This window comes from Lonchura striata, chromosome 20, assembly GCF_050655825.1.
Source record: "Lonchura striata isolate lonStrDom1 chromosome 20, ASM5065582v1, whole genome shotgun sequence".
NCBI lineage: Eukaryota > Metazoa > Chordata > Aves > Passeriformes > Estrildidae > Lonchura > Lonchura striata.
The window spans coordinates 902,871-930,846 of record NC_140722.1 but is presented as its reverse complement, the minus strand read 5'-3'; the positions used below and the strand labels follow the sequence as shown (position 1 = coordinate 930,846).

At 39.8% G+C, this 27,976-nt stretch overlaps 2 protein-coding genes across 12 annotated transcripts in view; one reads left to right on the top strand and one right to left on the bottom strand.

Annotated features, from left to right (window-relative positions):
- The window catches only part of RBM39 (RNA binding motif protein 39), a 30,769-nt gene extending 6,655 nt beyond the window's left edge, over positions 1–24,114 (top strand). For 3 of the 7 annotated variants that reach the window (XM_021536661.4, XM_085557695.1, XM_085557694.1), the window contains 14 exons: positions 1,598–1,792; positions 7,195–7,260; positions 7,366–7,416; positions 8,788–8,905; positions 9,503–9,655; positions 10,215–10,352; positions 11,832–11,897; positions 12,925–13,129; positions 13,345–13,422; positions 18,921–18,953; positions 19,980–20,055; positions 20,207–20,312; positions 22,954–23,032; positions 23,122–24,114. In XM_021536661.4, coding sequence (XP_021392336.1) covers positions 1,598–1,792; positions 7,195–7,260; positions 7,366–7,416; positions 8,788–8,905; positions 9,503–9,655; positions 10,215–10,352; positions 11,832–11,897; positions 12,925–13,129; positions 13,345–13,422; positions 18,921–18,953; positions 19,980–20,055; positions 20,207–20,312; positions 22,954–23,032; positions 23,122–23,222 — 1,465 coding nt within the window. In that variant the 3' untranslated portion in view covers positions 23,223–24,114. Of the gene's footprint in view, positions 1–1,597; positions 1,793–7,194; positions 7,261–7,365; positions 7,417–8,787; positions 8,906–9,502; positions 9,656–10,214; positions 10,353–11,831; positions 11,898–12,924; positions 13,130–13,344; positions 13,423–14,956; positions 15,724–18,920; positions 18,954–19,979; positions 20,056–20,206; positions 20,313–22,953; positions 23,033–23,121 lie in introns of those variants that run through there. The other 4 variants (XR_014949600.1, XR_014949598.1, XM_085557697.1 and 1 more) reach the window with 4 other exon arrangements.
- A 1,347-nt stretch (positions 24,115–25,461) lies between these two features.
- Positions 25,462–27,966, bottom strand: ROMO1 (reactive oxygen species modulator 1). 5 transcript variants are annotated; one of them, XM_021536673.4, is made up of 3 exons: positions 27,933–27,966; positions 27,220–27,350; positions 25,462–25,651 (listed from the first exon to the last, which is right to left on the bottom strand). In XM_021536673.4, exons 2-3 carry the CDS (start codon positions 27,348–27,350, stop codon positions 25,543–25,545), a joined length of 240 nt encoding a protein of 79 aa, XP_021392348.1. In that variant the 5' UTR covers positions 27,933–27,966; the 3' UTR covers positions 25,462–25,542. The 5 variants fall into 5 exon arrangements, with proteins under 5 accessions (XP_021392348.1, XP_021392350.1, XP_021392349.1 ...); XM_021536675.4 differs by having other exon boundaries at positions 27,504–27,949; XM_021536674.4 differs by having other exon boundaries at positions 27,604–27,949.
- Positions 27,967–27,976: the final 10 nt, after the last annotated feature.

The following is a 27,976-nucleotide window of genomic DNA, read 5'->3' as shown; positions in this document are numbered from 1 at the left end:
TCTGGACTGCTGGGAGTCCTTGTCTGCGAAGTAGGTTTCCTCTGTTGGATAGGGAGCAGCTGCTGTCATTGGTGAAGAGTGGCTACAGTTACTAGTTACTGGTACTGGTCAGTATAGGAGCGTCAGGGAGTATTTTTCAGAGCTATTTTAATAGTGAGTGATTTAGGGTTTTATCTTGGGGAAATGTTGGTAAATTATGGATCCTAGAGGAGAGGGACAGTGCGTGCCTAACCACACAAACTGCATTACAGCAGGAAGTGTGGTTAAGTGATTCTGATGACACCACACAAAAATAGGGAACTATCATAAATTGTGAAGCTTCTGAATATCAGGTTTTGATGCAGATGCTTCTCTGTCCATACAAAAATATTAAAGAAACTAATGGACTATGGCAGATAAGGAAAAAAAAAAAAAAAATGGTGTTTAAAACGTAATTGCAAAATGTTTGTCTTCAGAGATAAATACCAAGATAGTCTGAATGGGCCTTCCTAGTTGGAGATTGGAGAATAAAAGCTATTAATAATTGGTTCAGTTAGATGTGGCAGGTGAGAGATATTTTTACTTCAGAAATTGAAACTGACTAGAAGTCTTAGTTTATACATGGCCACAGAAAGCCACAGAGAGGAATCTTTTGTAATCCACATGGCCTTTTAAAAGAACTTTTAAGAGTATGAGTGACCATGTTGAGAAAAGATTATATCTGCAATCAGAAGGCCCAAAAGGAGGAAGAGGAAAAATTCACTGACAAAGGATGTTTCAAACTTCGAAAGTTTAGCAGCAAAGTTCATTGTTTTGCTGTCTTAAGTAATGGCTTGAGCACCTGGTTTAACATGTATCTTTTATATATGTACATACAGATATATTTTAGAAACTAGGAGACTAAGCTTTGGTGGTCTGAGGCTGAGATGGAGGAAAAAATTTGAACAATCCAAAAATGCAGTAATGGAACAGTTGCTCACTGTACTTATTTTTCAAATATGAGGTATAATTGACATACAGATTTTAGAAGATTCAATTTTCTAAGTAAATTGGTAAAGTTACAAAAATCTGCAGTTTGCCCCAAACCTCTAACAGTCATAGACTTAAAAAAGCAAGTGGCTTATGAGTGGGAGTAGCAAGTAGGAAGCTAAACTCTTAAGCAGCATGTTAAAGAGTATTGGCAGGGACTATTAAGCGGAAAGAGCCTTCCTTTCCTCCAGACTTGCCTCTTTCTTTCTTTTATTATTGTGTTTTGTTTTACTTTGCTATATAATTTATTCTTAAAATCATGAAGTATGTTTGAACACCAGATGAAGTATTGCAACTGCTGTGTACTAGGTCTAACCTAGGAAGTGGGTTTTTAGTCCTTTTACTCTTCTGAAAGCATTCTCTAGCAATTAAAAATTTTGAAATAAAAATGTGCTGTTGCAGACTTTGTGGCTCATGAAAGGAGATTGCTGACATGCTTAACCACTCATTTAACAATAAAAAGCAAAAATACCAACAGTAACAACAATAAACTTTTCCCATCAGTGTTTGTGACATCAGAGGAACTGTGGAATGTGGGTAAATAACACTGAACTATGTGTGTAACTGAAGTTGCACTTTTCTTTGTCAGGAGAAAAAAGAGCAAGAGCCGAAGTCGAAGCCATGACAGAAAGAGGAGCAGAAGTAAGGAACGCAAGCGGAGCAGAGATCGGGAACGGAAAAAGAGCAGAAGCCGGGAAAGGAAACGGAGCAGAAGCAAAGAACGCAGACGCAGCCGGTCTAGGAGTAGAGATCGCAGATTCAGAGGCCGCTATAGAAGTCCTTAGTAGGTTATTTGTTCAGAATTGCACGTGTGCTCTTCACTGTTACAATGTGAAAGGCTAAAGTTTCACTCTCTGCTTTCTAAATTGGTCAATAATTATCATAGAAAAGAAAGTGAGATGTTAAGTTTGAAGAATGTTAGTAAACACAGAGTGTAAAAGAAGATAGTAATATTCCTTTTCTAGTTTTCATTTTTGGCCAAACACAGAGATGGGAAAGCAAATGAAAGAATGTGTACTGAGTGGAAAACTTAAGTTCATCACAAAATCAATAGAGCAACCAAATTCTCTCCACGTCCTGAGTATTTAAAGTATATGAACTTGATGGTTTAACTGTCAAAAAATTAATAGTAGTCTGTTAATTTGGTTACAGGCTCATACTCTTGGTTTTTTTTAGGTATTACTAAATATTTTTACTGTCTTGCTGTTCTTGAACATTAACTCCATAAATGGATAGTCACACAAATATATTCCATGTATATGCATCCAGACTGGAGCATCTTGTCTTAGCCATGCCCATGTGTTGCAAATTTGCCCTGCTTTTTTCTCAGACTCGTTTAGAGGCTGACAAGAATTCTTTAGTTGCACTCAGCTATTTAGCTTGCTAAAACTCCAGTAATAGGTAGTTCCAGGTGTTTGTAAATCAATTCTCAAAAGCTATTTTTTCATCAGTATAATTTCTGATGGTTTGTACCATGGCTCTCCCCTTTGCTTCCCATCGCGTCTTTCTGCAGAAACTCAGTGAGAACTGGGCTGTATGCTTGACTGTCATTGATTACCTGAGGCTGTTGTTTGTCTCTGCTGTTGTCCAGGTCTCATCTCTGTTGTCAAATCTTGAAATGCAAGATAATTTTGAAAGAAGGAATTTGAAAAGGATGTATTTTTTAAATCATGACATACAATGCCATCCATGATAGAGAAATCTCTCAAGATGTTTGAGCAGAGTGTTTACCTTCTGCTAAATTGTAGGCTTGTGCAATTTTTTGAACATGAATGTTTTTCTTGAGGCTTTTTGTACTCTTGGACTACAAACTTCCTGAAGTCTCAGGATCTCTCTCTGCTAAGTCACCTGGATGTTGGCATTTTCGTAATGAAAACCTGCTGCAGTTCCTGGCTCCTCCAAGGTGCAGTGGCATCTTGTGCATCATCAGTCCTTGTGTATGTGGGGATGATAATATATCAGCCCTGCTTTTCTTTTGTCTTGAGTATCAGAACTTCTGTACGCTGCTCTAGACTTCCGCTGTCAAGATTTCAGCAGTGCAGAGTTGTTTTCCTACAATTCTATCGCATGTGTAAGATTACAGTAGCTGGTTGGGTTATGCCAGTGCCACTGTTGTGGCTCAGAGTACAGAGGACCTTGATCAAAAACTTCAGCCTTCTGTATATGGAGCTTGCTGTTATCCTTCCCTCCAGTGCAGTGTTGTGTGGAGAGGATGTCCTTTGTTTAATCTTGGATGTCCTTTGTTTAATCTTGCATTCTTCCAGCTATGTCGGAGGGTTTTATTCTTTGTTTTTCTTGTTGTCATTGGGTGAGAAGGTTTTTCACCTGGAGAAATTTTGGAGTTCCAGTGTCCTAGTCTTCCAAAATAATTTCTTCAAGTAGAGGTTGAAAGTATTGATGTTACTACAATAACCCATGCCTGTTTTAATGCACTGAGATATATTATCCAGAGAGATAAGTAGTTGCGAGGGGTCTTTTTTGCTATCCTGACACTCTCCCATAGCTGTTCTGGATGATTGCTCTGGTGTTGAGATGCAGTGAACAAGAAGCAGTGATAATGTAGTATGCTCTGAGGGTACATAGTTGTCCTTATTCATTTGATAGTTTGTTCACTGCTTCAGTTGGCAAATCATTGCTTTCATTTAACCAGGTAGAATTCTAGTGTCTTGAGATGGTTTTGTGGAAATTTTTTGTAGGGCAAGGACATGTGTCCCAGAAGCTTTGGTGTTGACTGATGGCAGTCAGCAAGCAGTTGCTGTTATTCAGTTGTAGATTATGAATGGTCCTGTTAAAATGATAAACATGCTGATGTGATTCCAGACTTCGAGTTTTGCCTCTAAATGTGTGAAAGAGAAGGGATTGTGAAGAGTTCCTGTTCAAGGCTCTTAAAATGCAGGAACCCACCTTTAAATGTGTATAAGAGATGCTGAATTTCAGGGAGATGAAAACTTTGGTGATAAAGCCTCCTGCATTACCAGGCACCTTTGGATCTACCAATATTGAGCTTTTATTTGAAGAAGTTGTCTCTGTATCAGTGGCATAAGTTCAGTGTTTCAAAAGTGACTGCCAGAGTACTTTTTCTGGCTGGAGCATTTATTTCTGGAATCTCTCCTTGTGAGGCTGTTTGGGTAGTTTTGGGTTGGAGTTACTGCTGACAGGGTTGTAACTGACTGCAGTAGCTAGATAAAATTGCTTAATGGCTTCTATTTTATTTTATTTTTTACTCTTCCTCCTCCTTGTGATCTTTCTTACGGGCTTTGTAAAGGCTCATTTTTAAGCTGATTATCTGTAAACTGAGATGGTTTTGCTGCTGGGAGCAATTAGGAGGCATCTCAGCAGTAGTGAGAAAAAAGTTTAGGCAATTCTGAAGGAAAAGGAAAGTGCTACATACAACCTGAAAACTTCAAGTTTCTCACTTTAGGCTAGAAATGTGGTTAATCATGGTTAACTGCTTTAATTTTTAAAAATTAGGTTAAAATTAGGTGAATGTCTTGCATTGCTTAGTGCTCACAGGGGGTTTTTTCTCATGTTCTTTTCACATATGTTGTCCCTTAAGCGTTACATAGCTGTATCATTAGGTCTGTTAGGAGAAAGAACTTGATTGAGTAGCCTTGCTTAGACATGTGCTGGGCAAGTGCCAGCTGCTGCTAACATAAAGTAGAAGTCACTTAGACCATCCTGTTTCTATTCTGAAACCACAAATTTAGACAAAGCTGTTGGGAAAACAGGTTTGTTACAATGATGACTGAAAGTTTCTTGTTATTCTCCTGGACTTTGTTAGCCAAAGTTTGCTTTGTCCGACACTTTTTTGTTGGCATCTTGAATATGAATGAGCAGGTAAAGGCCGATAATTTGCTGGCTTTCTTCCGACTTGGCCATTGTTGGGGCATGTGGCATCTCGTAGGTTTGATATGTGCTTGCTTTGGCTGCACACAGAACTTTGGCTTACAAGGTAACTCCTAGACATGGAGAAATAATGGTTTGTGACTTGGTGTTTCCGTACAGGTTAGCAGGAACTGGGCAACAGTTGTAGAGACAGTAGAAGCAATGAAGAAACTTTACTTGAGATCTACAGCTTTACAAGCAAGTCTTCTTAGAAAAACACAGGGAGAATATTGTTGAAAAGGGTATACTGTTGATTTTGAGAAGGTAATTTGTGCTCTCACCTTACCCTAGGCAGCTTTCTGCTTGGCCTGTTCCAGTGGTCTGGGATTTCTTAATGTTGGTTTCCTGGAGTTCTGTGAATAAGATAGTGCTAGTCAATAAGGGAAATGAAGATTTTTGGAGTTGTGGTGGGTTGTGGGTTTTCTCTGCCCTTTTTTCCTCTTCCCTCCATCTGCACTCCCACTTTGTGCATGTATTTGAAAACTGTTACTTCTCAGTCATTTGTGTGTTAGTTTTGTTATTCATTAGATTTAGATGAATACTTCAAATATTTCTTTCACTATTTCTTTGAAAACTCATGGTCTTAACTATTTATTATTGTTTAGTTGGTCTGCATGTTAGTGTTCTGGAGTCACTTTAATTGGTTTGTCTGGCTGCATTTGAATTAAAATGGAGAGCACCATGTTTTACATCTGATGGGTGCAAGGTAGTCCCATGTCTGATAAGAAGACAGCCTCTGAAATTAGTACCAGTATTTCCAGATGCATCTTTTGGCAGTTGTTCCATAGATACTGAAGAACCTGAATGGACACTCCCAGCAATAATTTGGCTGGACTTGAGCAGGAAATGACGTAATTTATCCTAGGCAAAAAAAAGACTAGTTTTGATCAATTGTGATCTCATCTCAACATGTGCCTGTGTTTTATGTCTTATTTTCTCTCAGTAAGTAGTTATCTTCTCTTCATAAGTAGTTTCTAAATGGTCTTTTTTCTTTATTTTTTTTCCAGTGTTGTACAGGGGCATATTTCCCTTGCTTTAACCTGGCCAGCACGGTTTTGGATCTTGGCCCACTACTTCCACCTGTGTCATGACATGCTTAAAAAATGGGCATCCTTCTCCTTGTGGTGGATGCTGAGATTTAACTATAAACATTTCTGCTCTGTGAGGAGCAAGAAGACGTTTTTCAGACAAATTGCGTGTCCAAATGGATTTAGTGAAAGGCTACTTAATGTTTTCAGCCCACCATGTCTTTTGGGGTGTTTACATCAATTTGTAGCAGCAGCAGAAAGAATCAATTATGTACACATGGAAAGCCAAAGCCCAGTGCACAGCATTCAGTCTGTGCAGCAGTGCCTGTGCGCTTGCTGAAGATACAGGAAGAATGGTAACAGGTGTTGTTCTTTGCCTTTTGAGCAGCTCTACCAGGAGATCAAATTCAGGGAGAGCACGATAAGATGAATCTTAAGTGTTCATGTCACACTTTGTTCCTGGGAGCTCCATTAACTAGCAAAAGGACTGTCCTTAACATAAAAGCAAGGGGCAGATTACAGTTTGTTCTAAGAGACTCTGTGATGCCTTGAGAATTAAATTAGATTCAGTGAAGAGATTGGATTCCTTTTGTGGTTGTGTCTGTATACAGCTGACTGCTGGGTTCACTGCTTCTGTGGTTTGATGGCCATTAGGAATTCTAAGGAAGCTTCATTTACTTATTTGCAGCACTTAAGTGGTTAGAGCCAAGACATCATTAGTGAAGTTGTCCATTGCAGGTGTCTGCAGGGAGCCACTTTGGTTTGCTCTTGCATCTTAAGTTTCATGGAACTTGTGATTTGAAAATGTTACACTCAAGCAAGTAATCCTGCCGCACCACTTGACATGCAGCTCTGAAGTATGTAGAACTCTTGAGTTCCAGGCCTTGAATGTCATGCTTTGCAGTCATCAGTATGTAGAATGTGTGGACAAAAAAACAGGTGAAAATGGTTATAACAGTAGCTGTATCTGTAGCTTAGAATAGTTTGCATATACAAATGTGCCATGACTGACTGTCTCATGAAGAGTCCTGCATATTCTGGGATTTTGTGATGCAGGTGAAAGTGGGAGGGGATCATATTCTGTGCCTTATGGTCTGAAGTGCTGCATGTATTGATAATTAGCCGATAATATTATGCATGCTGTGGGTGTTGCTAATGGAAATGCTGACAAGTTCAGAGGCAAGGGTGGGTGAGTGCTTGGAGTGTAATGTAAGTACAGACAGGAAATTTTGAATTAAAGTGCTCAGGTGTCTCATCTTTTCTCTTGCCATAGTTCTGGTCCAAAATTCAACAGTGCCATCAGAGGGAAGATTGGTCTGCCCCACAGCATCAAATTAAGGTTTTTGACTTTTCTCTGTTTTTCATTACATCATTAATAGGTTTTGTTTAGGAGTGGTATATTGGAAGGTTTTCTTGTAACCTTGTTGATCTTTCTTTTTTGCAGACGTCGCTCCAGAAGCAAAAGTCCTTTCAGAAAAGACAAAAGCCCTGTTAGGTATGACTTTTTACATGTGTTTGGGTTGGTTTGTTTTTGTCCAGTTGGAGTTGGAAAAGTGATGGTGAAATAATGTATGACTACTTGCTCTCCAGCTCATCACTCATAAGTGATGCTGGAATTCATTCAGAAAGCCAGTGAGAGAAGAGCATTGGTAGTATGTTGCTTTTTCCCCATGTCATAAAGGGTTGTAAATAATGTTGGTTTGCAAAACAAGTCTTAATTTGTTTGGTTTTTTTTGTGTTTCAGTATTCTCAATCTTTTCCCCATTAATTGTGATTTAAATTAGCTTTTCTGCTAAATTGTGCTTAATAATCTAGAGTATGGAATGGGAAAATACAAATGTTTCTTTTTGCTATCCAGTATTTATTAGTGTTATTTGTTGAGAGGCTATATGCCTTTGCAATCCAGTAGCTGCTTATCCTTCTTAGTCTTCTCATTTAAGGGAATAGGATTTAGATAGCTGCTAATGAGGTTATTCTCTTACATTAATGCAGTCAAATTTAACCAATCTAATTTTATTTTTCAATGGCTGGCAAACTCTTACTGAGATAATTAGGTTTAAATTTTTATTGTGTTTTCTAAGTGATTAATATCTGTGTGATTAATTTAATAAAGATGCATACAACATGGATAGAAGCTCAATCCAGGATCCACCATGCTACTTCCTATATAACTTGCACTTGAGTACAAGTCAGATTTTTTTAGATTTGAAGCTTTAATATGTTAACAATGGTGCATCGAATTTCAGCTAATAGTTCAGTATTGAAATAAAATTATTCTAGTTCTTAATGTGTCAAGGATCAAAGTAATTAATTATTAACAAGCTGAAACTATGAAATGAGGATCAAGAGTTCTATTTACATTGATGTCAGTCTTGTTTTATGCAGTGGCTGTAGTGACTCCAAAGTGGATGGGTAAATGGAAGATGTGAGTTGGGAAAGCCTAGCCCACAGTACTTGTCTGAGAATTTGGAGAGCTGGTCTGTGCTAGGTTGCCCGGTTTGCTTTTGTGTTCTTGTCCTTCCATCTTTTTCGTGAAAAGGACATTAAGCTCCGTAGTGGTACCTGGTACCTGTTCTAGACAGTAGCAAAATGGCACCGCAGTTTATGCTTTTGCACATAAAATAGAATTTTCCAGTCATATTTGATGCTCACAGTTGAAATAGGAAATTCAATCATGTTATAACTTAACATGTTAATGTTTGGTACTCCCTTCAGTTTTTTACTCTGCCTTTTTTTTTTTTAATACAGCAGGCATTGTTTTTCCTATCAGACTGTGAAGTACTGATTCTTTAGTGTATCATGTGTGGTCCAGAGATGAGTTATTTTAATTCACTTGATTTTTTTAGCTGAACTTTATTCTTTACAGAGAACCTATTGATAATCTTACCCCTGAAGAGAGGGATGCTCGAACAGTGTTCTGCATGCAGTTGGCTGCAAGAATCCGACCAAGAGACCTGGAAGAATTTTTCTCTACAGTAGGGAAGGTAATTGATAAGGAAGTTAAAATTGTCCTGAATTTTGCCTCAAGCTGTCCTAGTACAACTTCGTACAGGTTTGATAGTTTTTTGGAATTGTAAGCATGTGGCTTTCTGGAGCTTCCTGTACCTGTGCAAAGAGGGATTAATGGTGAACTGATTATTAAAAGATTTGAGCTTGAAAATGTAGTTTCTTAGTAGTTGCTTGTTCATGTGATGTAAGGCAAAACATGTTGACGCAATTCTGACTCAAACAACTTCATTTTTCATATTTTCTTCTTATTTCAGATTGGTCGGTCAGTTATAGTGTCATTTGAAAATTCATGTAACTTCTAAGTTGGAAAAACTTAATTTAGTCTATCAGCTGTAAGGTTCTGGTATAAAGCATTAGAGTGCTGCAAGTTCTGTCACATACAAAACGAAAAACAAAACAGCGGCTTTAATGCCAACTTGCCTCTGGGATATGTTTGTTACAAAAGGTGTATGCTGCTGTAGAATTAAAGCTGTTGGCTTGGTAAATAATTCTCAGTATGTGTCAGAGAAATAGGCTGCATTGGGTTTTTTCCTCTTTCTCTAAAATATTTCCATACTGTTGTTGTCTTTCAGGTTCGAGATGTGCGAATGATTTCGGATAGAAATTCCAGACGTTCAAAGGGGATTGCTTATGTTGAATTTGTTGATGTTAGTTCAGTACCCCTGGCAATAGGACTGACTGGACAGAGAGTCCTGGGTGTACCTATCATAGTACAGGCATCACAGGTACGGAATTGTAAACCTCATTTTTGTTCATGCAGAGTTATGTGTCTTGTATTTTGATGAGAAAATTAATGTTTGAAAATTTGGCTACCACTGGATGTTTGGAAAACCTTAACAATAAAAATTATTTAAGCTTGTGATAATGGACTTTTGTTTCCCATAGATAACAGGCAAATTAAAGTGATTCAAAGTTGTGTAAAGGCATTAGGAAAAGACAGATCTTAAGCAAGTAACAGTAAAGAAATTGTTAATAGTGTTACAGAAGTGAAGGCTATATTGTGTATGCTTTCCAGATAATCTACTAGGTAGAAGCCAGAATTCTGCATGAAGCTGTTCAGTTTGAACAACTTCAGCTTTTGGAGTATATTGTCTCTGTACTTGGTCATGGGCTTGGGTTTTGTAGCTCTTAAGTTCAAGTCTGATGATTAGACTGCAGATCAAGCAACAGCTTCTGTATGTTTGGTGAATCTTGTAGTTTAGGTATGAGAGATATTTACTTCTTATGTTAGGGGTTTTTTTTTTTATTAATTTCTTATCAAAGGTGAATTTTTTTTCTCCTTAGGCAGAGAAAAACAGAGCAGCAGCAATGGCAAATAATCTGCAGAAGGGCAGTGCTGGTCCTATGAGGCTCTATGTGGGATCATTACACTTCAATATAACTGAGGATATGCTTCGAGGAATCTTCGAGCCATTTGGCAGGGTAAACTTTAATTTGGCGTGTTGTGTTAGAGTAGTTGATTTGAAAAATCTAGGTTTGTTGTAGAGCTATGACAGCTTCTGGAAATAATTCAACTTCATACTCACAAAACACTTGTGGTTTTCTTTTTCTTGCACTGCTGTGCCCATGCATTCACAGGTCTTAGGTATGTGGGTAGTGTTGGAGAAGAGAACTTAGATTTGTGGTGGTGTCCAGTGAATTTGAACAGCTGGTCCTAGAAAGTTCAGAATTCAATGAATACCTGAAATTAAGGAGCAGGGGAAAAAAACCTTGAAACCAGACAAATTCTCTGTGTTGTATCCTTCTCTGGCAGCTTGTATCTTTCCCTTTCAGGATTGTGAATGGGAGCTCCATTTCAAGGGTTAAAGCACAAAAAGCAGAACTGGGCCTGAGGTCTCAGAATAGTACTGTCATCTGTTTCAGATGAGTTTTTGCTGCAGCTTTAGCTGATGTTAAGACCATAAACTAGCAGTATGCCCTTTACAGCTCTGAGTTGGGCCCATTCTCACTCCTGATCATTGGGCAGCAGGATGCAGCACAGTAGTAAGATTATGTAGAGAGAATTATGGCAGTGAGCAGATGAAAGAAGTTTCCTGTGGAGTTATAATACATTAGCCCTACTGCTGTATATATCATTTACATAGGGGAAAAGTTAGATATTCAGTATGCTTCTTAATGGGTAAAAAGAAGCCAGTTAATGTTTGAGGTTTTTGCCTACAGTGTTTGGGTATGAACTCTGCCTCATATACATATATGCTTTTCACATGCTTTATTCAGAGTCAGTATGCCTGTCCCTTTAAATCTCTTGCACAGAACCCTGGAAAATTGCTACAGTTGATTAAATTTAAATGTACATGGCTGCTCTTCTGGTGGTTTGGGGTTTTTTTCTTCCATCAAGTTCTGGCAGTAGGATTAAGGTAGTTTAGGAGGCTTACATGGAGACCTGTGAAGATCTTTGCTTCTTCCATATACTCCAGTCCTTCCCAGTGCTACTTTATGGCTAATGGGTAACTCAGTGATGGGTTTTAAATTCAGTAATGGTAAACTCTCAAAGTTCCCATGTACCAAGAGTTACTAAAATACACAGGTTTTTCTTAAAGGCCCTTGTCAGTCAGGCATACTGCTTTTCTTACTTTGTAAAACAGTTTCTCAGCATATGAAATGTGTTTCAGTTACAATCTGATCATGTCTGTATGCTTATTCTGCCAGAATTCTGCATCAAGCCTCTACCCATAGATGAGCTCAAAACCCTCATGTTTACCTGCTTCTCTTACTATCCAAATACCTATTTAGCTGTCTGTATACTAATTTTGAAATTTTAGGAAGAAATAAGAAACTAATTTTTAAAAAGTTTCACATTCACGTATGTGTATTTGACAGGGATGTTTTCATGTTGTGTTCTGGTATCTTGGGGTGTGTTCCAAAATGTGTTCTAATAAATAGCTTTATTCTTATCTTTAGATTGAAAGTATTCAGCTCATGATGGACAGTGAAACTGGACGCTCAAAAGGATATGGATTCATTACGGTATGACTAGAATTCTTAGGTTTCTAGGATGATTTCTGAGTGTAACCTTCCTGTGTAGGAGAGTATAGCTGTATGTGAACCTTCCTGTGTATATCTGTGTTGTTATATAGTAGCAGTATAAACATAATGAACTAAGCATAATCTAAATTTGTTACATACTCATGGGAGGTACTAAATTTCTACTTGATAACTATATATCTCATTTCAGAAGTGTCATGTTGCAGGATACAGCACTGGATTTTTTAGTTTGTTTCTGATGGTTGTCTGCGTATTGAGAATGCGTAGTGAATATGTTTAGATGGGAATAGTTTTCTCTGTAGTCAGTGCCTGCAAAAACAAATGATGTCTTCTGCAGACAAAGACACTACTAAAGTCTGGTGTTTTTTATAACTGAAAATAATTTAATTTGAGGTTTTTAGGGGAAATAAAATTATAGGGGCTGAAACTTTCAGTTGAAAACTTCTTTCCTCTTTACCCTCAGGTACACAGTTTTGTGAACTTGAGTTTCTTAACTGACCTGGCAATTTGTCATGGGGAAAAAAGTCTTGGCTGGGACCTCTGGCACATGGACACAAACCAAACATACTATATAGTTCATACTTAATGGTTTTAACACTGATAAAATGTTTGTATGTTCATTTTGATGTTTCGCAGCATCAAAAGCAGAACATCTGTTTAGGAATAACTTGTAAATACCATGGCAGTTGTAAGGTTACAAAGGAATTGAATATCACTCTTGAAAGAGAACCACAGCCATGACTTCTGTTGATTGCAGTATCTAGATGCTATAACTTCAGCAATATATTTTAATATATAGTACCTTATTATGAGAAAGTAAATACCAAAACATGTGTGTATTTGATTTAAATGAAAAATTCTGAGCACATGTACATTAGCTTATAGAGTTTCTTATATTTTCTTCTATTGTCTTAAAGAGTTTCTCCTATTTGTGGATACTACATATTGCAGAAACGTTGCTGAATCCTGTAGGCAAGTATTACTGAATTTGTGTTTTTCCAATCTACAGTTCTCAGACTCTGAGTGTGCCAAAAAGGCCCTGGAACAACTCAATGGATTTGAGCTGGCTGGGAGGCCAATGAAAGTAGGACATGTAACTGAGCGTACTGATGCTTCCAGTGCTAGCTCATTTTTGGACAGTGATGAGTTGGAACGGACTGGAATTGATTTGGGAACAACTGGTCGCCTTCAGTTGATGGCAAGACTTGCAGAAGGTGTGTGCAATGTTGGATAACAAGTGTGTGAAGAAGTTTGCAGAATTTGAATTAAAACACTCCACAGAACTGTTAGGATAAACGTATGAAACATTTAAATGCATGGTATTTTTTTATCTTTTGATTGACAACAGGAAGATTTCTGATACTTCTGTTACTGCATCTCTAACTGAATGAAAGGGCTTGCTCTAAGCTCTCTCTGTGTTCTGTTCCAGGTACTGGTTTGCAGATTCCTCCAGCTGCACAACAGGCTCTGCAGATGAGTGGATCTTTGGCCTTTGGAGCTGTGACAGGTAAGAAATGATGACATATATATTTAAAATTACTTCATAAACTTGAGACAAGAGGTACTTAACTGTTTTTTTGTCTTTTAAAATGAGGTATTGCAGCATTTTTTACAAACTATAAAACACTGCAAAACCATAAGCAAGTAACTAATGACAGTATATCACAATTTGGTTGGGTGTGATTCACTTTGCATGTTTTTCCAAATTTGCTGGTTTTCACCCCAAACCTTCATCTCTTCATTATTCTCTGTGCTAGTGGGTATTTGTATGTTGTACTGTAGTATACATGTTGACTATTTAAAATGGCAGGCTCAGAAATGGAAGGGGATTGACAGCTGTAGAAAAACCAGAGCTTTATGAGGGGCAGGAACATTATTAGGACTTTATGGGGGGAAACATTATAAAGATGGCAGCAGCGTTTTTACAGCGTATGTCCTCATTAAGAAAGACGTTTTTATGTCGGGGAATGTGTGTGTTGCTTGGATTTGGCTATAGTTGTATGTGTGTTCTTCAGGTGGGTGTGCTGGAATGAGGCTGAGGGATGTGATTCTGCTGCTTAGTTCATAGCTGGTCTGAAAAACAAACTATTCATGGAGTCTTCAGAACTAGAGCAGGGAGTAACCTCCCCGAAGGCTGCTTTTTTTTTTGCTACTTTTGATTAATACTATGAACAAAGGATATGAAACTGTCATAACAGTAGAAAGGACCTGAATGTCACAAATAACCAGATGCTGGAATGTGTGGGAAGAGTCAGGAAAGTAGCAAAGAAAAGGTGGCATTGTTGTTTTCCTTCCAGTAGAGCTTGTGATGGAAGTGATTCAGACTTAATAAGATAGGTCTGAATCATGTTTACTGATGGTCAGGTGCAGTCTTAAGAAGAGCATACATATGAAGCTGTAGACAGTTGCTAAAAGAATAAAATAGAGTTCTAGAGATGTGCCCTCGGAAGGGAAAGGAACTGGCCAGTGACAGAAAAATGTCAGTTGCCTGTTTGAGAAGGATGAAAAACATACAGTAGCAAGGAAAAAGTGTGTCTAGTCCAGAAAGAGAAGGAAAGGTAACCACCGCTGAAGTTATATCAACATTTATGTAGGTTATAAACTGGTGTGGCAGTCTCATGTGTAAACACATGTCACCAATTAGAAATGAGAATAGTGTTTTAAAACAACAGTAGTCCTTTTCCTCCTCCACATTTGAAACAGAGTCAAAAAAATCCGAGCTCATTAAATCAAGATGGCCAAAAATGGCTGACACAGCTGCATGGTGCAGGTAGTATGGAATCAGTATGAGAAAACATGGCTATGGAGAAATAAATGATGAGGCCAAATACAGGTGTTAGAAGAAGATGCATGTTTAGCAACTGTAGAAATAAAGATGGTAGGGTTATCATTGTTCATTCAACTTGTACAAAAGGACTAGTGCAGACATACACAACTTAAGTGACTTTGGAAAAAGATAAAGCTTTTTGCTGCCATAGAGTCATGAGCTATCCCCAAAGTGAGATTTGGTTATGGATTAAAGATCTCTTTACTCTTGTTAGAGAAAATTACTACCAGGAATTATGTCATTGTGGGAGACTTTAACTTCCCCGATACAGATTGGAGAAGAATTGCTAGTAATAATGGTGGGGCCCAGATATTCCTGGATGTGATATCCGACACATTTCTTCATCAAACACTCACTGACTCATGAAGAGGGGATGCTATTTTAAACTCAATTTGGTAAGTAATGAAGATGTTATGGATGAGAATAGAAATGACCATTGACTTGAGGGATCATGAGTTGCTCACATTTAAATGGAAGGATACACAAGCAGGTCTAACTGATGGTTGAAGAAACAAGGCAGTTAAGTCATCTGGTCTGAGCAACTTGGGTGTTTGAACAGGCAAGATGTGAAAAGTTTCTTCTGTTTCACATTGCTAATGCTGTGTTGGATCTGTATTCTACAGAAAGAAGAAGAAGTTCTGTTAGTGTGGGCTCCATGCTAAACCTGGGTGATCAGCTACCTCAAAAGAAATAAGGGATGATCACACAGCCTATGAAGAATAGGAAAAAGGACTGATAATAAAACAATATTTTCATTTTGGGAAACAGATAAAAAGATAATTGTCTGCCAATAGTCAGATTGAGTTAGACGTTTTTAAATTAATTAAAGCAATAGATAAAGGTTTATCAACACTTGAAGAAAAAAAAAAAAAAGAAGTGGGACTCAAGTGAATGAAAAACTACTCCCAAGATGTTTCTCTGTATTTAGTTGCCTCAATTTGTAGTGGGGGTACTAGTCATAAAGTTTAGAATTTGAGGAAGGTAAGCTAGGAATATGTAGTTCAAAAATAAAAAAGAAAATTACTCCCAGGGTAGAAAGAAAGCTAAAAGTAAGAGGCTAATGAAGACAGTTCAGAGGAGCAAAACTCCCATGAAAAGAGTGATTGAATACATGTATGAAACATGAGGTCTCATCTCTGGTATTGTCCATAAACATTTTAAGTCCATGATATGGTATATTGCTGAAACATGTGACTCTAAATTACACTTGAAGTACATTTGAAGGAAGAAGAATGTGGTATGGCCAGATTCTGGTCCTATTACTGAGTAGGCTTTGCTCCTTCAGAAGTCATACTAAAGAAGAACAAACTGGAGAAAATTATGAAAGTATAGTATACTTTTAGAAGCTGTATTTAAAGATCAACTGTCATTGATTAAATTGCCTTTCCTTGGCAGAGGAGGAGCAGCTTCTTGCTGATCTTTAGACTTGTCATTTGGAAGTTATTAAACTGGAGGAGTAGTATAGGAAATACAAGGTGTGTGAAGAAGCTGCCTCAGAGAAGAAAGGATTTTTTTACAAGTGAAAGTTGGAGGCTATTGTTAAAGCCAAAATTTGGATGTTGGGCTGGTCTTGTGTAATATTTACATGAATGAAAATGGTCAGCAGTAGTTATGAGGTAAATAAATGTATAGGTCCTGTCAACGCGAAATTATTGGGGTGTTGTATATTGTTCACCTCTTCAGGGTTAAATCAAATTCCACTCACATAGTCTGGGAGCTTAGCAATGGAAGAATGGCTAGGGAGGGAAAAAATACTTAAATGCTTCAGTTTATCAGTGCCAGAAGCATGATATAGCATTAAAATATTAGCTGTGTTCCTAGAGGCAAGTAGGCCTAAAGCATCTGAGGTGTAATATATACATTTGCAAACACTTGTGATAATCCGTGTTTAAGAGGGCGTCAATCAAACTAAAGGGAGGGTAAAGAATTAGTTTTAGGGGATGCCTGAGAATTTGGCCATCCAGCGGGAAAAAGAATTAGAAGCTGAACAGTGTACTCCCTGTTCTCTTTCTGAACATAGGAAATTTAAAATAATCAGCCTATAGAATATTCTTCTAATGTTTTGTGGGACAAAGTCTTCCTTACTTGTGGAAGGAGCTGTCTGTTTATGGCAAAAATTGACATGGTGTGCTGCAAAAGAGGGAAGGGATAGGTATCATCCTGGAGCTCTGTTTGGTCTCTGTTCGAAGTAATGACTCAAGACACTGGGCAATGCTTGGCAGGCTTTGGCCTATTTAAAGCTATCAGGATTTCAAAATAAACTTTATTTTAAGACACAAAATGCTTTGATATGTCTGTATTTCTGCTTTATCTGTATACTAAACATGTACTCCCATCATGCTAAACTTGCTGCTCTTACAGGTGTTATATAAGTATATACTGAAAAAGTAACTTTGATCTGAATTGGACAGATGTATTCATTTTGTTGGTGCATACTGTTTAAAACTATGTTTAGGGAAACATGAATTGACAATAAAGAGTGACAGTTAATTTCTTAATTCTGAGTGATTTTAGAACTGAGAGGACAGGACCGTTTTTCAGTCAAGAACAACAAGATAATCCAGTTGATAAAAGATCTGGTGAGCAGTGGTTACGTTCCAAACGTTGTAGATAATTAATCTGAGAAACTGTTGCACAAGATAGTGGTAGGTGACTTTGCTGTGTTTAGAACAGATCTTACTTGTTCCTGGACAGAATTTGCATTGATGATACGTGCAGGTTTACCACGTTAGGTGCAGGAATTCTGGAGTATTTGCCTGTAGAACCCCAGGTTGACCCATGCAGACAAGTTCAGCCAGACATGATGGATTGGAATTGCAGCAGGAAAAGTGTCTGTCCTCATCTAAATTAAAACTTTGGATATTTGCTGATTTCTTTAAAATGCGTTTGTTTTCAAAAGAGTCTGAGTATTAATTAACTAGGTAATTAGTTACAGATTTGGCCAAGACCATGCAGTTTCTGCAGAGACTACAGGCTAAGGCAGCGTTTGCTATTGTGATATTTCTCATTCTATGGAGTTGAGGACTTTGTGGGTTCAGATCTGGATGGAAAACATGCTAAACATGGCCAGCTCTTTTTACAACTCAGCCTTCAGAGCTTACTCCTTCCAGCCCTTGCTTTTCGGTGTGGTTCCTGGTACATGTTCTGTGCAAAACACTTGGAAAGGCACATGAGGAAAATCTAGAGAGAAACATTTATTCCTGTTGGTTCTTCATTGTCATGCAGAAAGTTTTATTAGAAAGGGGAAAAGTATGTTGATACCTGGTGCCTTCAGATATTTCCAGGTAAGCTTGGAAGCTTACTTGGTGCTCATTACTTGATACTCTCTAAATGAGTGAATTAAGGTGATTGTTTGCTTCAGTCTTCTCACACCTAGTATATGCTAAATGGAACCATGATTGAAGGGACTTATGCTTACAGTTCTTGAATTCTGAAGTTTTCTGTTCAAAGATGTCAAGTATTGAAGTCATATAGTTGGAAATGGCTAGAAAGTGCATTTTTTTGTTTCCATCACTTTGAATTGGGACAAGTGTATGTTGTTAAACTTGTAAATAGATGTTGTAAACAAGTAAAGAGATGTTGTTAAACAAGTAAAAAATGTTTTCTAGGCAAATTACATGTTCTGAACACTGGAAATTATTTTGAATTTGAAAAATAACAAAGTTACTTGTATCATGCCATCTATATGAAAGCATAGCAGATTAAGTATTGCCTTATTCTACTTGAAATGAAATTTGATATCTGCTTTAAGAATGTCAGGTTTGTATAGCTGTCTGCTTAACTGCTTTCTGGTAGTAAAGATGTTGGTGTTGACAGGCACCTTAATGTGTGTCAGAATTGCTGTAATTATTTTCTCATGGAGTAGAACGTGTCTTGTAAAGACCTCAATCATAGCAAAAGCAAGTTGAGAGTGATGCACTGAATTAAAGGACATGGTCATGTCTGCTCTTTTAAGGTATTGTTTCTCTTTAAAATACTTTGTTGTCACAGAATCTGTCATATACAGAATACTCTAGTAGAGAAGCTGAAATTAGCGAAACTACTCACAACTAGAGTGGAACAGTGATACTGGAATAAGCTCTTAACCACAGAAATACAAGCTGAACAACCTGGCTGGCAGGTGATGATACAATGATGCTAGCAAGCATACTAATTAACTTCTCTGTATTTTTCTTTAGACTTGCAAACAAGACTGTCCCAGCAGAATGAAGGTAAACTAGCATTTGCTATGACTTGTAAATCATAGATTTTATTTCAGGTGTCTGTAGGGGAAATGCTTCTGCCTATACCTGAGAAATTGTGTTCTGTTAGTTGTCTGTGGGGAATCATGCTGTGATTGGTTTTTTGACTGAAAATTCTTGGTAGCGTTTTCTCCAGTGCTGGTAGCATTCCCTAGCCATGCACTAGTCCAAGAAAATGTGTGGGCTGGTATTTGTGGTTGGGTAGGAGTGTTCTCCCTGCCTTAGAAGGGTTATTTGAGAATCAGAAGTTTGGGTTTACTGTCTTTGAGTTGCTCCTTATCTGACTGCACAACCCCTTAATGTTTGAAGTATATGGGGAAGGGGGATGTTATTGCAGCTCCATTGTCAGAAGCCTGAAGCCTGTGGCAGTGCAGCCTGTTGGACAGTGTTTAATACAATGTACTAGCATGATGAGCAGCAATAAATTACAATAATTTCACAATTATAGGGAAAGAGCAATTTCAGGTGTCAAATGTTTCCTTCAGTCTGTGTTTTCAAGGAATGAAAGTGCAGGTACACTTCTGAAGCATAATTCAACATGCTTAAAACAGGTTTTAAGAATTCCTCAAGGTTGTCTGTCCTTTGCTGTGCAGTCAGCTGGGGTGGTGCTGTCCTGAGCTGCTGCTGGGCTTCCATGAGGGGCAAAGCATTAAAGGTGCTGCTGACATACAACTGAGGCAGACATTTTAGATGCAAATGAAAATGCATGCTTTTTAATGTTCAAATGGAAAATCTGCCAAAATCAATGTGTACGATTATATTTTCACTTTTCAGGTTCAACTGTGCTTTATAGCGTGGTGGTTTTTGTATTGATCAGTTTAAACATATCTGTCATCAATAGTGTCTGGTTCTGAGTTTTGCTTTCTCGCCTTCAGTTTCTGTTTAGTCAGAGCCGTTTCTATGATTGTGAATAAATTAAAGGTGTACATAGGAGGTTCTTAGATATGCTAGTCTTTTGTTTTTGTTTTTTTTTTTTTTTGTTTTCCATTACAATAGTTCTGGCTGCAGCAGCTTCTGTACAACCACTTGCAACACAGTGCTTCCAGCTTTCCAACATGTTTAATCCTCAAACGTAAGTGATTTATCATTGTCTGTTTGGCATTTGTCAATTACCTTAACATGTAAGAAAGAAGTCTGAATGTTGCAGGAGTGCGTTTAATGGGTTTTGGGGGTGGATTTTTTCTGAATGATATCTCTGTCCTGTCTTTCCTTCCCTTGTACAGTGAAGAAGAAGCTGGCTGGGACACAGAAATTAAAGATGATGTGATTGAGGAATGTAACAAACATGGAGGAGTTATCCACATCTACGTTGACAAAAACTCAGCTCAGGTATGCAGATGTTCTGTTGCTCTCTTTTTTCTAGGGGGAGCATTACAAATATGAGGCTTTTCCTAAACTGTACCTAAATTTCTTACTTTGTGCAGAATGTAGGTGGTTCCCTTGTGTATAACTTGGATGAGCAGCTTTCTGGTGCTGCTCTTGCAGGTTTACCCAGCTGAAGTTGCTGTAGAAGACTAGTAACCAGTTCAGGCATTTGGCATTTCCCTTAAATTGTGCCTTTCTCCCAAGTTAGGGACTTCAGTTTCTTCTTTCTAGAGCACAGGCTTCAGCAGAAAGGGCCCTTGCTCCAACAGAATTACAATGTACAGGTAAATGTGTGCCTCATCCCATGCTTAGAAATAGTTGTGGTCACTCATGACATTAAAGCCTTGCAAGGGGCAGTCTGAGGGCATGGAGTTAAAAGAGGGAAGAGAAAGACTGCTGCTGCTGACTGAATTCCATATTAATGCCTGTGTCTTAAACTGGTGAATATATTCTTCTTCTGACTTCACCTTGTTTGCATAAACACTAGACTGGTTACTTCTTCCTTGTATTTCATTTCTTGGACTGTATAAACTCTGGAAGGTCTGTAAATAGATTAACTCTCTTGAAACCTTTTTTTTAAAGAATTCACAGCCCAAACAAAAGTTCAGTGTCAGTTTTCAGATGGCTTCACAATTGGGTTAATTTCTATCCATCACATCCTAGAAGTGTCATTTTGTGTTCCATGGCAAGGTACAAGGCTGAAACCTATTTTCCTGTTGGTGTGCTTAGGTGGGACTGTTCTACCTGGTGATCCACTTGGCACTCAACCATTGCTTTCTTTGCAGCTGCCCCAATATCACATGAAACCCTTTCTTGTGGGTTATAGAGAGGTTAGACAGGAGCTGCAGTCTAGCACATAAAACAATGTGCTGCATTACCTGGCATCTTGTAATCTCCAAGATCACACCTGTGATCTTGGACTGTTGGACTGATGAGAGGCAGAAATCTTCCCCATAATGTGTTTGTTATTTAGAGAAAATGAAGTGTTCTTTGACATAAAAAAATCCAAAGCAACCAACAACCCAGAACACTTCCCACCTCCAAAAAACCCTCCCAACAATTAAACACACAAAAAAAAAATCACTGCACAACCCCCCCCAAAACCACCACACCCAAAACTACACCAGCCGTCAAGATACCTCACATAGTTCTAAGCCCATGGAGCTGCAAAATTCTGTTTCACATAAGCAGGTGGATTTAAAAGAAAAAACTGTAACATACTAAGTAATAATGTTTCATAAAAAAATGAAATCTGTTTTGTCATGGTAGCACAGCAGTGACACAGATATAAAATATCCCCTGATAGAGTTTCCATTGTACCATTCTGTTTTCCAGGCTTAGCTTCTGGACCCCTTCAGGGCTCTGTCCCAGACTTCCATGCTGAGGACTGTCAGGGGTTGGCTTATGAGGTTGTGATTTGTTGTGGATTAAACAGTTGCAGTCCCAGCTGAGTGCATGGCTCATGTACCACATCTATCTGTGCTGCTGGGCATTAAGGAAAACCATAGCTTTGTGTTCCTGCACCTTATTTGGCCATTTAAGCTGTTTAGGTGCCTTTGCAGGGGGGAGGCTGAGAGCAGAGCTCTGTATGTTAATTGATTGCTTAGTGCCTTAAACACCAGCTCCTAAGCTCAGGTTCGTCACATAAGAAAGGAATGAGTTAGCTTACAGTGGGAAGAGTTAATACAGGCTGACTAAAGCTGCTAAAGAAAGGCTGGAGTCTATTTTTAAATTACTATTTTCCTGAAAATCTGTTTCATCTAGAATTAATCCTCTTAGGTATTACTGATGGTCAATTTTTAAGAAGGCAGCCAGAAAAATGCCACACATTACTGTGGGCATCTCTGTGTCTTGGAGTTGTTGGATGTGGCTGTTGTAGTTCTCTTGATTAGGGAGGCTCAGTGCTTGATCTGCAGATGGAAAACTCCAGGTGTCTCTGGTGAAGTTCAGTCTGTCATGCACCTTGGGAAGCATCTCAGGCTCTTCCTGCCCTGCGGGGATGGGATTTTCCCTTTACCTCAGTTCTTGTTCAAGTAAAGACACACATACTTATGTTTATATAGGAGAATTTTTATGGTATATGTCTCCCTTGAAGTGGTGCTTCCTTCCTATGTGGGGGAACGGGGAGTGCTTGGTTCTTGTGGAATACAGGCTGTGAGCTTTGCATGTTGAGTGAAGCATATGTGATTGAGGTTAGTGGCTTATGGACTGTGGCAGCTGGACTGCCTTGGGAGCAAACCAGACCCCTTTGTGCTCTTCTCTTTCACATGGTGCTAATGATTAGGAGTTTTTAGATCCTCTTTCTAAAAGGCTCTCAGGAGCAGATCAGCCATCCATGGCTCAGTGATTACTGGTGAAATGTGTGTTTGGGCTATCTTGAAAAATCCTATTTAGAAAAACTGAAGGTTGCAGTAACTGCCACAGTGGAGTAGAGCCTGTCAGTACCACTGTCCTCTTTTGTGCTCATTCTGTGTTATGGATTAATGCCAGTGGGTGCCTGGTGGAGCAGGTGTGGCTCTGTTACAGCCAGGTCCAGGAGTGGCTGAGGAACATCACTGGGGAAGCGTCTCTGACTCCTCATGGGCCACATTATTCTGTCTTGCAGGGCAATGTGTATGTCAAATGTCCCTCCATCGCTGCTGCCATTGCAGCTGTCAATGCTTTGCATGGGAGGTGGTTTGCAGGTGAGTGTTCCATGTACACGCCTACATTTAGTCATCCTTTACAGAAATGAGCAGACACTGATGTTTACTTTTTTCCCTCTTGTGATTAGGTAAAATGATTACAGCAGCGTATGTACCTCTTCCAACATACCACAGCCTTTTCCCAGACTCTATGACTGCAACCCAACTACTGGTTCCTGTTCGACGATGAAGATTAATTTAGTCAGTTTTGTACATAGGTATTTTTTGGAGGAAGATTGAGTTACCTTTTATTTAGATAAAACTAAAGGAAAGGATTTAATGTCATTTTGTGTACACTTCCTGCTATCTTTAAAAATAAAATGAAGTAAGCAGAAATGCAGTGTGTTCATTCTCCCTTACTAGCATTTCCACTGTATACAAAGCTGTTGACTTCTTGTTCTGCCTTGTAATTCTTGTACATTGACAAAGGTGATCCGTAGGAACTGAGAAATAGCTCACAGATAACAAGTACTCTGTAAAAGGCAGATGGGACACAATGACATTTTTAATGTTTCATGAGTCTTTCTTTTAATGCAGCAAAGGCATTTTACATTTCACTAAATGTGGGTGATCTGCTCAAGGGTAGTATCTGAGAGAGACTGGATGAAGGGACATATTTAGTGGTTTTGTATAAATGGAAAATCAAAAAAGTTACCGAATGCTGACTGCAGACAGCTACTCAGCTTGCTTTGTGCTGAATAATTGGTAATAGGAGGATTGGAGGGTTTTATTTCTTGATAGTAACTTTTGATTATTGTATCTGTATAAGTTTCTTTGTAAATACTGTGAGGTGTGTCTAAGTTTCCAAACAAAACATCTCTGCATTTCCAGATAAGTTTCCACGTGTGCAGTGGGGCAGAGCTGGAGGATTTCAGCCAAGTCTGAAAATGGGTAGGAAATACAGAAATGTGTTTTGTTCTGGTTGCATATAATCTTTGCTCTTTTTAAGCTCTGTGAGCTCTGAAATATATTTTTGGGTTACTTCAGTGTGTTTGACAAGACAGCTTGATATTTCTATCAAAGACTTTCATATTGCAACAATCTTTGTAAGAACCACTCAAATAAAATTCTCTTAAAAAGGCCTTCATGAAGCTCTATTTCTCTGCTCTTCCACTCTGACTTTAGGCAGTGTGTGCTTAGGCCTGGAGGTGAGTCACAGATGCTGTGCAGTGCCCAGTATGCTGGTACGCCATGGGATATCATGTGCTCAGAGAGTACATGCAGAAGCTGTTCCCGGCCCTTTGTGCAGTGTGGCCATGGTTGCTGAGGATCTGGCACAACTCTTACCCTCCTCAGGCACACTTAGAGTTCATTCCAGAGACAAACCCCTCCTGCCCACCTCCACTCCCATCCTTCAGAAACAGTTGAGAGTCCCAGGGCTGGAGGAGTCAGTTTTGTTTGCTTTAAATCTGGTTTCTAGAGGGAACTTGCCCCTGTGCTTTGCCTTTTCTACCCCTGTTCCATCTTCCTGACCTCCTTAACCACTAAGAAAAGACCAAGGGAGAGAAAGTAGGGAGAACAGAACATTCCTCGGGAGTGGGTAGAGGTGGGGCAGGCAGCAATTCCTGTAGTATTGTGGGGGGAGGACCTGCTCTGCAGCCTTCAGGGCTGTTAGTTGTCCTTGAGCTGCAGTGGGGCAAGGGCCTGTCCTTAATCAAAGAACTGGGAGCAAGCAAAAGGCAAAGGTGGAGAGGGCCTGGGAATATAACAGGATCCTGGGAATAGTAACACAACTGAAGAAGCAGAGCTGGCTCTCTAGGTATGCTTCATATGAGAACAGGCTTTATGTGGTGAATTTGTTTTTCTGCCTTAAAAACTGGGGGAAAGGCACTTGTACCAGGTCCAGGTTGTACAGGTGCCAGTTGAGGTAGTGCTGTTGCTCAAGTCTTCCTTACATGGAACTAAAGGAGGAGCAGAAAGAGGCCTTATTTCAAAAGGCAAGTAATGGAGGGATTTCCTAGGTTAGTCTTGGCCACCTTGAATTAAAGAAAAGGCTTTGTTTCTGGGAGCACAGCTCTTACGGGAGCTGCCTGAATCCTGGGGTCCCTTCCTCTGTTGAGAGCATCTGCCCCATGACACTTGGAACTCAGAAATGGACCAGCTTCAACCCACCTATATTTTCAAGAGGACAGAAATTTGGTAATTCATCTGAAGGTACACATCATCTAACTTTCCTAGACTCAGGAACACATGAAGGAGCAGCAGCTCCACATCCACATCAGCAATGTGAGCTGACCATATACCAATGGGAGAAACTTGTGTGGTGTACTTATATCCGTAAAACAGGAACTTAAATATAATAAAAATTATTACTAATTCTCATTGTTTTGGGAGAAAATGATGGGAAGAAAGTAGAAATTTTGTAAAAAGCATGCTTACAATCTGCAGAGCACAGAGGGTAGGACTGCTGTTTCATTAAGAGCTCTCACTTCCAAGTATCTAAAGATTTTATTATTGTACAGTAGAGGAATGGCTGGATGGGGGGACTGAGATAAATCCCAAGCTCCAGATTAGCAGCGTATTCCCATACCAATGGCCATGAATGTCCCAAATGTCCCACCGCTTTGCATCATCGTTTTGCCAACTCCACCCATCAGCTCTCGTCCTCTCATGCCAATCCTGTGATAAAGAAAATCACAGGGATTATATAAAAGATGAAATATGACAGGTTCACAGACATACAGCAGAAAACATCTGAGACAATCAGCTAATGGTTGCAAATTGAACACTTCTTCAGTCTAAATCTGTGCAATTGTACAGCTGCCTCCCCAAAGACTGGCTACAGTGCCCTGGGCTACTGCAGGGGCTCTTGGGTGGCCCTCAACTCACGTGGCCCGTATGTATTTTTTCCTGAAATAAAACTTTCCTGCTATACTTTAGCAGGAACAGCTGTGCATCTGGTCTCCCAAATACCCTTAATACAGTAAAAAAAATGCTGTCCAAGTATTTTGCTTTCCAGAGTACAGAAAGAGTTGTCTGAGCTGTTGTACTGCCATCCTCTCTAGCTGCAGTGGCAGTATTTTTAATATCACAAATTTAAAATGAACTTTCTATTTATTACTGACTCTGTTTTTAGTATGAGACACCAGAAAGGCCTAGAAACTTCAAAAGATGTTTCTGTTCTCCATTTTTCCCTTACTGAAGGTCAGACTAAAACAAAAAGAATTCTGTCTCAAGAAGCTTTTGTAATATTTGACTTTTAAACACTGCAGTGACTTTAGGGTCTAAGGAATTTCATGCACTTCGTTCTTAAAACTTGAGATTTTCCTTCAAAAATGGAGCAGCAGAAGTACTGTAGCTGTGTCATTCAAGTATGGCAGAACCACTGTCACTAGTTCTTCTAAATGCCCTTAATATGTATTTTCTGCCAGCATCATGCTGCTTACCCTCTGGGAACTGAGAGAGATTAGAAAACTTCAAACTCCCATTGGATTAAGATTTGTGCCTTTTCCTCCTTCACCGCACTATCAAATCATCTCCTATGTTTAATCACAGGTAAAAAACATCAAACAGCAAGAGTTCTGTGAAGTATGAAAGAGCTGACTTCAGTGATTCTTTGTCATAGATGATGTGCAAAGCCAGTCAGCAGTACCAGAGCAAACACGGAGCTACAAACACAGCTTCTTTTCATGTAAGCATGCTGAGTCCTAGGGGAAGATGGAATATTGTCCTTCTCCAGTGCACAGTGGGACTGTGCCAATGCCAGCCATGAGTCTACCCATACTCCTGCCATTCACACTCGGGGTCAGTTTGGTAACTGCTTCTGTACAGGGCATGGGACACACAAAGGGACCACGATACAGACACTGAGAGCCTACAGAGCACCCCAGAAAGCTTTAGGGCCAGGAGAGGGCAGAACATGTATCTGCAAAGACAATTCATCTGGTTCCTCCTGGAGGTGATCCTCCACAGCCTCAGCTTCCCAATTAACCTCCCTTACATGAGGCAAGAAAAGGTGTGTGAAACTGTGACCTCCCTTCATGCAGGGCACCCAGAGGTGATGCCCTGCCAGCACCAGACTCACATATTGTAGGCCAGGGGCTTACTGCAGTAGTTGAGTCATGAAGTTCCACTCTTGGGGCTGGCGCAGGACTAGATCCAATCCCTTCCCAACCCCATAACATGACCCTTCTCTCTGGCTATCACCCTGTCACCACTTGTCTGTGGAAGACATTTCCTTGGCGTACCTGAGGCAGGAAAATGTGCCGAACAGCGCTCCTGCAGCCATGCCCACTGCAAAGCCCATCATGAAACCCATCTTTATTCTGTCAAAGCAGCTGGGCTGCGACTGCCCATATGGGCCCACGGTCACAGGCATCTAAAAAAGAAAGGACAATACGCACATCGATTTACTGCTTTATCTAACAGACTTCCATAACCAAAATGGGCTGGCAGGCCAGGCTGTGCAGCTCAGAGCTTCTCGCGCATGCAGCTCTGGAGGTTGTGCTGGCTCCCAGGCTTGTTTCCTTGCCTGTTAAGTAGGAAGGACAAGGAGGGAACGACGGCCTTGTTTTCCCTCAACAAGCTCCTGCGAGCGCCGCCGTGGCTGCCGAGGCTGTTTCGGACCTCACCCTGTGTGCTCTCAGTCCCTAGGGAGCAGTGCACCCGGCACCTGAGATGGAGCCTCCGCTGCTGGACCGACGATCCCGCTGGCCACTGGTCCCGGAGGCAGAGGAGCGGGCAGTGAACTCACCCTAACGGAGACCGGGGCGAGGCTGAGAATTTAGTGCACAGGCTCAGGCCGTGGACTCCGCGGGAACGGCGGCTATCGCCGTTGCGAGGCGGAAGAGTTCTCGTGGGCGAACTGGGTCCTCAGCACTCGCTTTATCTCACCAGCGCCCCGCCCCGCCCCGTTCCCGTTCCCGGGTCCCTGCTCCACCCGTACCTCACTAGGCCGCACCTCGCCTCCGTCTGTCTGAGGCCCCGCTTCCGGCGGTCGCCGTG